Source organism: Nycticebus coucang, chromosome 14 (assembly GCF_027406575.1).
Source record: "Nycticebus coucang isolate mNycCou1 chromosome 14, mNycCou1.pri, whole genome shotgun sequence".
Lineage (NCBI taxonomy): Eukaryota > Metazoa > Chordata > Mammalia > Primates > Lorisidae > Nycticebus > Nycticebus coucang.
This window is the reverse complement of record NC_069793.1, coordinates 51443469-51457292: the sequence shown is the minus strand read 5'-3', so window position 1 is coordinate 51457292 and position 13824 is coordinate 51443469. Positions and strand designations below refer to the sequence as shown.

General features: G+C 41.7%; 1 protein-coding gene across 1 annotated transcript in view; it reads left to right on the top strand.

The window, feature by feature from the left end:
* The first annotated feature begins 377 nt into the window (after positions 1-377).
* Positions 378-13824, top strand: part of RASSF10 (Ras association domain family member 10) — a 93783-nt gene continuing 80336 nt past the window's right edge. The window contains exon 1 of the mRNA XM_053562666.1: positions 378-2250. Coding sequence (XP_053418641.1) covers positions 526-2046 — 1521 coding nt within the window. The 5' untranslated portion in view covers positions 378-525 and the 3' untranslated portion in view covers positions 2047-2250. The remainder of the gene's footprint in view (positions 2251-13824) is intronic.

The window sequence follows — 13824 nt, the reverse complement described above, 5'->3', positions numbered from 1 at the left end:
TCCCAGCTCTGCAGCAACAGGATCTCCGAGTCCTCCTGCCCGCCCGCGCGGGACAGAGTAGCAAGTTGGCGGAAGGGGCTGAGACTCAGGATGCCAGCAACGCGCTCCAGGGGCTGACAGGGCGCACCAGCGCGGAGAAGCTGCTAGTGGCGGGTCTGGGCGCTGCGCCTTCAGAGCTCACAGCCGCAGCTCTGGGCGCTGGGGGCGGGAGGGGGTGGAGCCACGTGGGGAGGAGCAAAACCCGGAGGCCCCGGGCACCTTGGGCAGAGCCACAGAGGCGGGAGCCCGATCCGGGGCCCATTGCCCCGGGAGCGCCCGCCGTCCGGGCCGATCGCAGCCGCAGCCGCAACCGCTCTAGCCAGAGCCGGCGCCTGCCTTCGGTGCGCTGCCAGGGAGAAGGGCCAGTGCCACCGGCTGCGGGGGCCACGGGCTCCTCTCCCGCACCGGAGCTGCTGGATTGCTCGCGCTGCCCCTGCCACACCAGTAGAGCCCGGCCGGACCTGCCACCTGTGCTCCGGTCGCGCCATGGACCCTTCGGAGAAGAAGATATCCGTGTGGATATGCCAGGAGGAAAAGCTGGTGTCTGGCCTTTCCCGCCGCACCACCTGCTCGGACGTTGTGCGAGTGCTCTTGGAGGATGGCTGCCGGCAGCGACGGAGACAGCGGCGGGGCCGGCGGCGAGGGGCGGCCGGCGACCCTCCAGGCCCAGGGGAGCTGTCCGAACCGCTGGACGAAGACGGCGAGGATGACGAAGAGGCGCTGCCTCAGGGCATGCTGTGCGGGCCCCCGCAGTGCTACTGCATTGTGGAGAAGTGGCGTGGCTTTGAGCGCATTTTGCCCAACAAGACGCGTATCTTGCGCCTCTGGGCCGCCTGGGGTGAGGAGCAAGAGAATGTGCGCTTCGTGCTAGTGCGCTGCGAGGCGTCGCTGCCTAACGCGGGGCCCCGCAGCGCCGAGGCGCGCGTAGTGCTCAGCCGCGAGCGCCCTTGCCCGTCCCGGGGGGCCCCAGCGCGGCCCAACCTGGCCTTGACCCAGGAGAAGCAGCGGCGGGTGGTGCGCAAGGCCTTCCGCAAGCTGGCCAAGCTCAACAGGAGGCGCCAGCAGCAGCCACCGTCGTCCTGTTCGTCCACTTCGTCGTCCACAGCCTCGTCCTGCTCGTCGTCGCCGCAGGCCCACGAGGGCGCATCGGTGGAGCGCATGGAAACCTTGGTGCATCTGGTCCTCTCCCAGGACCACACGATCCGCCAGCAGGTGCAGCGGCTCCGCGAGCTGGACCACGAGATCGACCGCTACGAGGCCAAGGTGCACCTGGATCGCATGCGGCGGCACGGGGTTAACTACGTTCAGGAGACTTACTTGGTGGGGGCAGGCATAGAGCTCGCCGGACCCAGCCCGGGCGAGCAGCAGCAGGAGGTGGCAGCGGCGGAGAAGGAAACGGCGGCAGCGCCGGTAGACGGGATTACCCAAGCGGCGGCGCTGGAGGAGCTGGCCCGGCGCTGCGAAGACCTGCTGCGGCTGCAGGAGCAGCGGGTTCAGCAGGAGGAGTTGCTAGAGCGCCTCTCCGCCGAGATTCAGGAGGAGCTGAACCAGAGGTGGATGCGGCGGCGCCAGGAGGAGCTGGCGGCAGGGGAGGAGCTCCCGGAGCTCGACGGTGGCCCCGACGGCGAGCTGCTGCTGGAGCAGGAACGGGTCAGGACGCAGCTCAGCACCAGCCTTTACATCGGGCTCCGGCTCAACACCGACCTGGAGGCGGTCAAGTCGGACTTGGATTACAGCCAGCAGCAGTGGGACAGCAAAGACCGGGAGCTGCAGGGCCTTCTCCAGACTTTGCACACTTTGGAGCTGAAGGTGTCGCCGGATGGGACTCCCAGCTCTGGAGATCCTTTGCAAGAACCCGGGCCTCAGGCCTGCACGGACGTGTGGGTGGACCAGGCCCGCGGGCTGGCCAAGAGCTGTTCTGGCAACGACGAGGACTCGGACACGGGGCTGAGCTCTATGCACAGCCAAGACTCGGACTCTGTGCCTGTGTGCGAATCCCTTGTATAGGAGCAGGGAGAGAGACGGGACCTACGCTTCTCGTTTTCTTGTGGAATGCACTGGCCTGGCCGGCTCAGGGACTTAGAACCCGGCTGGAATGAGTCCGGAGTTCCTGTCTGGCAGCAGGAGAGGGCTGGGGACGCCTGTCCGCAGCGGGGCTCTTCAGGCTGGGGCGAAAGTGTGAAGAGTGTGGGCGAGAGTGTGTACAGGAGGGTGAGGAGGAGGGAGCCGGTCACCGATCCAAGATCTTTTTAAGGGGAGGAGGAGGGAGAAGGTGAGATCCCCCTATATTGGAAAATACCCCAGGGAAATTGACATGGTCCAAACCCATTTTCAAAAAAAAAAAAGACAAAAACGAAAGGTATCCTGGAGATTTCACTACTTTTCTGTATGGAAAGGAAGCTGGAACTTTAGTTTGTGGCATAAAGTGCTTTTAAAAGAAACACTTGGATGAAAAGGAAATTCCTTGAATGTTAATTGTGACTGTAAACGTGTTAAAACTAGCCAAAGAGAACTCACTGGTATTGGTCTGAGTCTCACACATCTTTGATAAAACTCCTAGGCACCAAGATCCCGGCTGTTTACATTTCTGCAGATTAGGGAATTACCCATCTGCTAAATCATTTGACTTCTATTTTCTTTCAAAGGCTAAACTATGTTGAAGTCTGTTTTTCTTCCTGGTCAATACAGTATATGTTAGAAGGAAATTCTTTTCCCAAAATAGCCTTTTATTATTACAAAAGCCAAACATAACACTTTTGAGATACAGAATCCTGGCAAACATAGTCCTGGTTAAAATTTAAGCTGGGCCCTTGGGATCTGTTCCTGCAAAGGCAGGTGTGTTGTCCTTTAATTCATATTGCCACTCCATTGATGCAATCACTGTTATTTCAGAAAAAAATGAAAGGAAGTTGCAGAACTCATGTGATGCACAATTAAATTTGCTGCTCAAGGCACACTCTAGTTAAAACTAAGACTTGAAAGCCAAGATCTTTGTTAGGATTCAGTTTTTGAATTAAGCTATAGGATTAAAAGCAGCCGTGACCTCAACGGATTTTTACCCAGACTCAAGTCTTAACTTCAGTATCTTTGGTCAGAGATTAATTAGTTACTTGTTCAAGCTTGAATTGAGATAGGATAAATATCAAGGTTTCCCAGATAAGGCCTGGAAAGAAAAAATAAAACAAAACAATCTCATGGTACATCTTGGGTGAGCAATATGACTAACAACTGCATGTAGCTATGGATAAAGGTGAGCTAAGGACTTGAATTACTCTTGTCTGGCACATGCTGGGCAATGCAAGAGCAAACCCTTCCTACCACCTGGTAACAGTGCTGGTGGGGACTCAATGTTTAATTGTTCTATTTATTTCCATTAACACTTATCAGTTGTAGCTAGTTGTTAGCCCTGTGGAAGGAGCCTGTGGCCAATTTCCCTCCGGAGCTGGGTGCTGAGTATGTCTGAGGAATGTGGTATCTAATCTGTCCTGAGGAAGTATTAACAATGAGGCATGTGTGTGGTACTGGGTTGGTGCAAAAGCCTGTTAAGGGGCTGGCTCCAGTTTCAACACTACACATGAAGGTAACAGGAGGTCTTGCTTTATATAAAAGTTTCTTACCTTGCAGATATCTCCTTGTTGCCAATGGATGCTTGCCCTTCTGACCTTGTCAAACCACTATGCATGCCCTCTCCTTTTTAGAGACGGCCTTCCCACCACCACTGCCACCACTGCCACCACTGGTCTGGTATGACAACACGTGTGTATGTTTGCAGATTTTCAAGTAAAATGAGCATTAAAAGGCCATTTTCTTAATTGATGTTTTCAAAAGAGATTAGCTGGCATAATTATGGCTTTTTAGTTTCATCTGATGCAGAAAAATGTCTATGTATTTGGTCCTGAGTGTGATTAAAATGAGGAAGGGACCACAAGAAACCCACTGTCCCCAATCATTTGCTCCCATAAACACAAAGCCTAATGATAGTTTTCATTTTGAAGCAGAGGTAAAATCTTCATTAGAATATGACAAATGCTACTTGTCTGAATGGTTTTCTGCTGGCAATAGGCTGACCTGGTGGTTTTTAAATTATTGTGCTTTTTTTTTTTGCCCCCAGGGTGGTAGGGGAGGTTAGTTCTTGGACGTTTATTAACTCAAAAAGAACATAGAAGTTGGCAGAAGACAACTGCCTGGCAGAATGGGGCTGTTTGCCTTTTCACTGTTATTATTTTAAACGTTGATGGGCTGCTGATGTCAGCAAAGACGTGTGAAGCCTATAAAGCAAATAAGCCACATCACAGAGAGAAGGCCTGTGGGCTTTTCTGGTGCCTTGTTTCTAGAACCTTCCCTGTCCTGACCTCTTGAAGATTCCTCTCAAGTCAACTCTGTGAAGCTCTTCAGGAAGTCGGCCCAGTTTTCTTTTGTCCAAATCAATTCTATTCCTAAAGGGCATTCTCTGTGTGGGCAGGAGAAAGGGGAACAGGGCGTGGGCAGGGGGAAATAATGGTTCCTTTTATCGAGAGCTTCTGCAAGCCCGAGAAAGGTGAAATACAGGTATAAAAAGCACCAAAACAGTGTCTGTGCTTAGAAAGTACTTAATAAATGCTAAATGTTTTAAATTTTCATTCACATTTATAATCATCATGGCACTGAGATGAAAGAAATCCTGGGAGGGAGCAGCAAGTTTGTGGAGAAGAGTATGAAGTGCATACCCCCCACCAGCCAGCCCTCATCCTTTTTTTGGAATTCAGACAATTTATGGTATCTTTGATCTGAATTATCCCATTTAACAAACCCAAAGATTCCACATGGGATCTCTATATTTCTTTATTCCCTTATGAAATGTGTTCATTATTACGTTTTGCTGATTAGAAAAGTTATACACTGTAGCCCTTCTGGTAAGCTTGAAAATAATATATATAAAACAATAAGAGAAAGTCACCAAAAGCCTATCACTACCATAATTTGGTATATTTCCTTCCAGACCTTTTGAATTGCACAGATTTCATATTTTGCTTCTGTTTTTTAAAAATATAATTTTGATAAGATTGTACATATGCTTTTACACTCAGGTTTTGACAGTCTCCTTATAAACAGATCCATCCGTCTGGTGGATATACACCATAGTTTATATAACCACTCGTGTGATCAGGTTGTTTCCCATAATTTTTTTTACTGTTATAAACTAATACCCTGGTAAGCTTCTTTGTGTGTGTATCTGTTTCCTTAATTAGATTCCCATCTTGCCCCTAATAAGATAGGTTCCCAGAAAGAATTCTCAGGTCAAAGAGTATAGACACCAGAGTCTTGATAACTTACTGCCAAATTGCTTTTCAAAAGATTTGTTCTAATTATTTAATATAATCAGCTATGTTTGAAAGTACCTATTTTACCACAGAGTAGCATCCGTTAGAGATTATATTTTATTAAGGAAACATTTTTATCGAAATTTACTAATTAGTTCTTTGTGGCCTCAGGAAGCCAGGGCTAGCAATCACTGTTGAAATATCCTTACAACAACAAGAGCAAGTCAACAGATCAGAAGTGTTGACAGGGTGTGGTTTCTCTCTCTCATTTTTCCCTTTCCTTAAACACCTGCTTAAGGTAATAGCAATATTGTCTCAGATCAGAATTGGCCAATAATCTGAGGTTAAGAGTGGCAAAAACTCCACATCAGTAGAGTGAATAACAAATAGAATCAGATTCATAAAAAGAAAATACTATCTTTTTCATCTTGAGTCTAGCAAAAAAGGTCACTCTTAGAAGGTGGCACCGTAAAACATAATTGATTTCGTGTTTCTCCCTGTCCATGTCTATCAAAATAAAATAAACACATAAAGATAGAGGTTGGCCGACAACCTCTATCTATCAGGTTAGATCTTTCTAGGAATTTCTTTCAACATTTGGAACTGTACTTGAGCTTATTCTTAAATGTTTGGAAAGGAAAGATTTGATTATGACAATCTGTGAATTTTCCAGTGTGAAAATGTTTGTGATGTTTTCTGAAACAGACATGAAGGAAGATGAGGAGGAATCAGCTTTGGCTGAGTGCTTTCCAAATGGCAGGTCCTTGTGCTGAGTAGTTTCACGTGCATTTACCCTGCTTTAATCTTGTGAGATAAAACTTTTTAACCACCCATTTTTACAGATAAAGAAACTGGGACTCAGCTGCCAAGTAGCAGATGCAGGATTCTAACCCAAGCCTGACCCCAGAGCTGTGCCCGTGTTGCTACACACACTAGCCACCTTATACACATTGTGTTCAGCACACCCAGAAAAAACACCCCTTGTGGCTCCAGAGTGTTGGCATTGGGCAGGCTTCAGAGATTGTCATCTTGTCCCAGTATTTCCAGCAAGTAGGTAGAATAATTTTCTCAAAATCACCGACCTAGTAAACATCTGCGAGGTGAAAATTCAGCAAACTACAAAGGAGGAGAAATTCCCACGTAAATATGAAGGAAAAATTTCTCACAAAAAATCAACTTATCAGCGCAGAGTTCTGACTGAGTGTCCCTAGGGTTGTAGCTGCTCTGCAGCACACAGTTGTATCACCAGTCAACAACATGGAATCCCCAGGCTTCAGGGCAGACAGCTCTGTGCTATTCACATTCACATCTGGAAGGTCACCCATCATGGCTGTTCTGAGCTGTCCTCAGTGCTTGTTTCTGTTTGAGCCTCTGGGCAAAGGAGGATTAGGGAAGAGTCAAGAGGAGGAGTGCTGGGCCTTCCAAGGACCCCCTAGAGTTAGGCGTGCACACGTGGCTCAGGGCATGTGTGGCCACGTTGACCCCACTGTGCACATTGCGAGCTGGTATGGGTTGTTTTGAAGGACTGCTGTCCCCATCTCTGCATTTCCATCCATTCCCATTGTAAATCTCTTCCAGTTCAGACACTTCTAGGATTTCCTATAGCTTTCAGGATACAATGTACATTTATTTTCAGAATTTATAAGGTTGTTGGTTATCCAGGTTAATATTCCTTCCCCACGTCCGCCCTCCCCACATTTAAGACCTCAGAAATGAGTTGGTCCCATTTCTTCATCCAGGCTACACTTCCGTCCTCCACTGGTGCAAGGGCTGTCTTTTTCCTTATTATTTTACTTAGTGTTCCCTTTTCCTCCCCTAGTCCCACTCACATTTCCCTCTCGCTTTCACCATAGGCACCTATTCCAATTCATTAATCTAAATACAACCTTCCAAGCCATCTTACACAGTCAAGGCTGCCATGTTGCACACCACTGGGGGGCACCATTCATGTTGTTTTCTGGCATTGTGCCCCAGAGGGCACCATTCACATAAAAGACTGTGTGAATGGCAACCCCAAGGTGGACCAATGTGCTGCACAACCTATATGCTTGTGTGTATGTGATACATGTATCTTTGAAAAGTAGACTAAAACTGTGCTGGTGTTCAACATGTATGGCCTTATTGGAGTGTAAAGCTTACATTTCTTTCACTTTTCACACAACATTATGTGTGTGCAAGTATGTCATATTATAGTATGTGAGTTAATTTATTTTTTGACCTGCATTGTATGCCATCACTTTCTGTCTTTCCTTAGTGAGGGACATCTAGGTTGTCACCAATTCCTTGTTGTCTCAAACAGGATTACAATGAACCCAGAAATTAGTGGACATATGTGAGGATCTGAGATTTAAAATCCAGAATTGTGAGTGCTAAACTGCTAGATCGCTCTCCCAAATGTCAATATTGGGTTAGGCTCTTACTAGGAGAGAAGATTCCCATTTTCCCCACAGACTCACCAGCACTTGATATTATCCAACTTTCTACTGTTTGCAAATCTGCTTTAATTTGCATTTTTTTAAATTCTAGTAAAGCTGAGCTTCATTTATATGCTTATTATCCTTTAGGTCACTCTTTTTTCCTTTTTTCTTTCCTTTTTTTTTTTTTGACAGAATCTCACTTTGTTGCCCAGGCTAGAGTGCCCATGTGCCACCCTAGCTTATAGCAACCTCAAACTTGGGTTCAAGTGATCCTCCTGCCTCAGACTCCTGAATAGCTGGACCTACAGGTGCCCAGTGCAACACCTGGCTAATTGTTCTATTTTTAGTAGAGATGGGGTATTGCTCTTGCTCAGTCTCGTCTCAAACTTGTGAGCTCAAGTGATCCAACTGCTTCAGGCTCCCACAGTGCTAGGATTACAGGAATGAGCCACCATGGTGGCCTCGGTCACTGTTTTATTAATTGCCTATGTTGTTAGTGGCCATTTTTCCTTTAAGTTTCACCTTTCTGGCAGATTTGCAGATGTTTCTTATGTATTCTAACATTACTTTCTTGGTAACCTGAGACCAAGTCTATTTGTCTTCTAACTATGCCTATGGTATCTGTTGTCAAAAAAGTCTTGAATTTTAATGTAATCAAACTTGGCATCTACCTCCTCTGTGATTTGAGATTGAGAAGTCATGTTTAAGAAATGAAGTCACAAAAGCAGGCTTCTATGTTTTCTTCTACTAGCCTCATTCTTTCCATCTCCATTTCTCTCTTCCTCTTTCCCTCTCTTCCGCCTTCCTTTCTTCTTCATTGATTAAGTGGAATACTTTCGTAGAAAGAATCTTTCTTTCATCAAATCCTAAAGGACAGCTTAAATTATGATTATCCTGAAATATAGACTAAAAGCAACATTCTTACCTTTTATTTTTATTCACCAGGGTTCAAAATAATGAGGTTACCCTCTAGCATGCTCCAAAGGTGACTAATAGTGTTTTCTTGTTTTTTTCATCTTTTTGAGGATCATTATGAAATTTTAAATTTAAAATATTTAATGACTTTCAAACCATTGTAGTTATTAATCTTCTGATCCTCAAATTGTCCCATCCCTAGCTGGTGAAACCCTCTTCCAGTCAGCTCCTGAATTCTTTTTACATATTTTTCATAGTCTTTAATAGTTTCCTTTGCTTTTTGGTGGGTCAAATTATTCTAGACTCATACTGTACATTTTCTGTCTAAATCCTGAAATCAGCCACCACTTCAAGAAACCCAGATTCCTTTTAGTGCAGTGGTTCTCAACCTTCCTAATGCCACGACCCTTTAATACACTTCTTCATGTTGTGGTGACCTCCAACCATAAAATTATTTTAGTTGCTACTTCATAACTGTAATTTTTGCTACTGTTATGAATTGTAATGTAAATATCTGACATTAGGGGACTCCTGTGAAAGGGTCATTTGACCCCCAAAGGGTCACGACCCACAGGTTGAGAACCGCTGCTTTTAGTGGGAAATGATATTTAGAAACCACAGTCTGGGGTGCTCATTGCCCCGGGGTTAGTGATTGCTGTTAGGACTTTTCAGTGGCAATGTATAGGATGTATATTGTTGTGTTTTCTTTTACTTTTTACTATGGCAAAACATAGATAACAAAATTTATCATTTTAACAATTTTTAAGTGTAAAGCTAATTGGCATTAAGCATATTCACAATGCTGTGCAACCACCACCACTATCCATTTCCAGAACTTTCCCATCAATCCAAATAGAAACTCTGTATCCATTAAATGATAACATCTCTTTCTTCTCCCTGACCCCCTACCAACCCCTGGTAACCTGCATTACCTTCATAGAGCAATGTCTATTCAAGTCCATTGACCATTTATATGTACAATTGGGTTTGGGGGGAGGAGGACTGTTGTTCAGTTGTAGGAGTTTTTTATATATTCCAATTATTAATTCCTTATCAGATACATTATTTGTAAGTATGTTCCTCATTCCATTAGTTGGCATTGTTGATAATGTTTTTGATGCACAAAAATTTTTTAAATTTGAATTGTTGTCTTTGAATGTTCTTGGCACAGCTGTCAAAAAGCAATTGACCATACATGCAAAGGTTTATTTCTAAGTTTTCTATTTTAGTCCATTGGTCTGAATGCCTATTCTTAGGCCAGTACCATATTGGTTTGATTACTGCAATAATACTTGTAGTAAGTTTTGAGATCAGGAAGTATGAGTTCTCCACTTTTTATTCTTATTTTATTTTGACTATGTTTTTAAAGAACATACGACTTTTAAGATGGAGTTTTCTACTTATGCAAAAAGTGTCAGAAGGATTTTGATATGGATTTCAATGAATTTTTATATATCTTTGGGCAATATTGTCATCTTAACAATACCAAATCTTCTAATGAATGAACATGGGATGTCTTTCCATTTATTTATGTCATCTTTAATTTCTTTCAGCAATGTTTATCCAAGTCTTTTGTGTCTTTGTTAAATTTGTTACTATTTTTTTATTCTTTTTGATGCTAAATGAAATTATTTTCTTAATTTCCTTTTTGGATTCTTCATTGCTGGTGTAGAGAAATGCAGATGATTTTTGTTTGCGTTTATTTTGTAACCTGAAACTTTACTGAATTTATTTATTAGCCCTAGCAATGTTTTTGATACACAATCTTTAAGGTTTTCTACGTGTAAGATCATGTTATTTGTAACAGAAATCATTTTGCTTCTTCCTTTTCAATTCGAACTTCTTTTATTTCATTTTCTTGCCCAATTTCTTTACCTAAAACCTTTAATACTATGTTGAATAGAAGTGGTTAAGGTGGACACCTTTGTCTTGTTCCTAATCTATGGAGAAAAGCTTTCAGACTTTTACCCTCAAGTATGCTAGCTGTGGGTTTTTCATATACAGCCTTAATCATGTTGAATATGTTTCAATTTCTAGTTATTAGATGTTTTCCTTTTAATCATGAAAGATGTTGAATTTTTTTCAAGTGCTTTTTCTGCATTAATGAAAATGATTGTCTTTCCCTTCATTCTGTTAATGTAGCATACCACATTGATTGATTTTTATAGGTTGAATCATCCTTGCAATCCAAGAATAAATCCCACATGGTCATGGCATCTAATCCTTTTAATATACTGCTATATTTGTTTTGCTAGTATTTTGTTGAGGATTTTTGCATCAATATTCATAAGATATTCATCTGTAGTTTTCTTTTCTTTTAGTAACTTTGTTTTTGTCTTGTTACCTGAATAATGCTAGTATATTATGGGTTTCTTCCTCTTCAATTTATTGGAAGAATTTGAGAAGGATTAATGTTAAATCTACTTTAAATTTTTGGTGGAATTCACCATCTTATTTGGAACTTTTCTTATTACGAGGGTTTTGATTATTTTTTATTTATTTCTTTTTTTGAGATGGAGTCTCATTCTGTCTCCTTGGGTAGAATGCAGTGGTGTGATTATAGCTCACTGCAACCTCAAACTCCTGAGATCAGGTTGTCAGTTTTGTTCATCTTTTCAAAGAATCACTTCTGGTTTTATTGATTTTTCTCTTTTGTTTTTCTATTCTCAATTTAGTTTGTCCATAAACTTTATAATTTCTTTCTTTTGCTAGCTATGAGTCTAATTTGCTTTTCAAAAAAATCCTTAAGGTATAAAGTTAGATTATTAATTTGAAATCCTTTTCTTATCCAAAGCATGCATTTAGAGCTATAAATTTCCCTCTCACCATTACTTTCACTGCATCTCATTATTTTTGGTATGTTATGTTTTTGTTTTCATTTGTCTCAAGATTTTATAATTTTTGTTATGATTTCTTCTTTGATTCATTGGTTCTTTAAGAGTGTTTTGTTTGATTTCCACACATTTGAAAATTTTCCAGTTCTTCTTCTGTTAATTGATTTTTAACCCATTCCATTATGATCAGAAAAAATAGTTTGAATGATTTAAATCTTTTCAAATTTATTAAGACTTGTTTTGTGGTGTAACATATGCTATATCCTGGAGGATGTTCTATATGCACTCCAGAAAAATGTGTATTGAAATGTTATTGGGTGAAGTGTTCTACATGTATCTATAAGGTGTAGTTGGTTTGACATTGTTCAAGTCACCTATTTCCCTATTTGTCTTCTCTCTGATTGTTCTATCCATTATTGGAAGTGGTATATTGAAATCTTCCACTATTATAGAACTATTTTTCCTTCAATTCTGTCAATACTTGCTTTATATATTTGGGAGCACTGACACTTGGTGCATATATGTTTATAATTGTTATATTGCTGGTGAATTGACTCCTTTATTAATATTTAATTTTCTTTGTTTCTTATAGCAGTTTTTAATTAGTCTATTTTGTCTAATATTATTAAAATAGCTACCCCAGCTTTCTTTTGATTACTATTTGCATGGAATATCTTTTTCTATCTTTTCGCTTTTAACCTACTTGTGTCTTTAAATCTAAAATGAGTCTTTATATTCTCTATTTATTGAAACATCATTTTCATTCTTTCCTTTAGTTTTCTAGATATCGTTTACTTAGTTCCTTGGACTCAGCTGATTTAGTCTTTGTCTAGTAAGTTCTACAGTTGAGCTTCTTCATGGAATAATGGATAGTTTCTATTGACTGTAATTTTTCCTGTGTATAAATCATATTTTCTTATTTTCTGCATGTCTCATAATCTTTTGTTGAAAATTGGACCTTTAAAATAATATAACATGAAAACTCTGGAAATAATATTCTTCTCTTCCCCAGGGTTTGTTTTGTTATTGTTTGTCTTTATTTTTTTCTTTTTGTTACTTCTGTTTATATGTTTAGTGATGTTACTGAATTTATTCTGTAAAGTCTGCTTAGTTAGTCTACTGCTCACTAATGATTGGACAGAGATTTCCTTAAATTCCTGGAACAAATAAGTCTCCTAGCCTTTAATGAGAGACTATGTGTGTGTAAGAGTTGGGGTTTATCTTCACTATTCTGGGACTCAGTTTACAGCTCTGCTTTAGCCCTTATTTTCTCAGAGGCTGAAGTTCAGGCAGAGATGAGGGCTTAGGACCTTCTTAGGTCTGTCATGGGCTTGTGTATATCTCTCATATAGTGCAAGACCTTTTAGATTCCTAGGAATATGTCAGAGATTTTTCAAATCTTCCTATCACTATCTCATTCATCTGCTTTTTGTTTTAACCATTTCTGGTCAGCTTATTGTTTTTCCCAATAGTAATCACTGTTTCAAGGAGTTATTATATTAAATAATTACCTGTAGGTATTTTTGACAAATGTTGCAAAAATGCTGTTTGCGCTGCGAGAAGATCTGAGTCAGGTCAAGTGAATACCAGCCAGGGAACTACTAGACAGGTCAAATATTGGAGGTTCTTTAAGAATAACATTTTAAGAAGCTCCAAACCCATTCTTTCCCTTCCCCATGGCTCCTAGGCTGCTGATTTCACTGTGGTTGTGAGGGGCCTTGTTTTCACTGTGATTGTGGGGCTGTTGGGTTTTCAAGGTTACTGTGAAGCTAGTGGAGAGGATTTCAATAGGAGCAAGAAAACTTGTTGTTCTTATGGAGATCCTGTCATTTTTCCTTAATAAATGTAATCCTTTGGTTAATTTGAAGAATTCTGAAAAAGTTGATTTTGACAATTTTTATTTGTGTTCTTAGTGCTTTTATTGCTGAGTGGCTCTTTGGAGAGCCTCACTCTGCCAATCCCACTGTTATCATTTGTTAAAATTTTTTTGTTTTTTCTTTTTTAAAACCCTAAAATCAGAATTCATTAGAAGAATAGAGTTTTATTTGGCTTATTGTAAAAGTTTTACATTTGATTTTGTTCTTTTGTTTCTTCAGACTTACTCAGAAGCATACATATACTTATTTTTCTTGACTATTGTATAAACTTATCAAATCTGTGTTTGTTCCCAAGCAAGACAAAAATCTTTCTTTTTTTTTTGGCCGGGGCTAGGTTTGAACCCGCCACCTTCGGCATATGGGACCAGCGCCCTACTCCTTGAGCCACAGGCGCCGCCCAGCAAGACAAAAATCTTAACATACTACTCTCACTTCTCTGTTC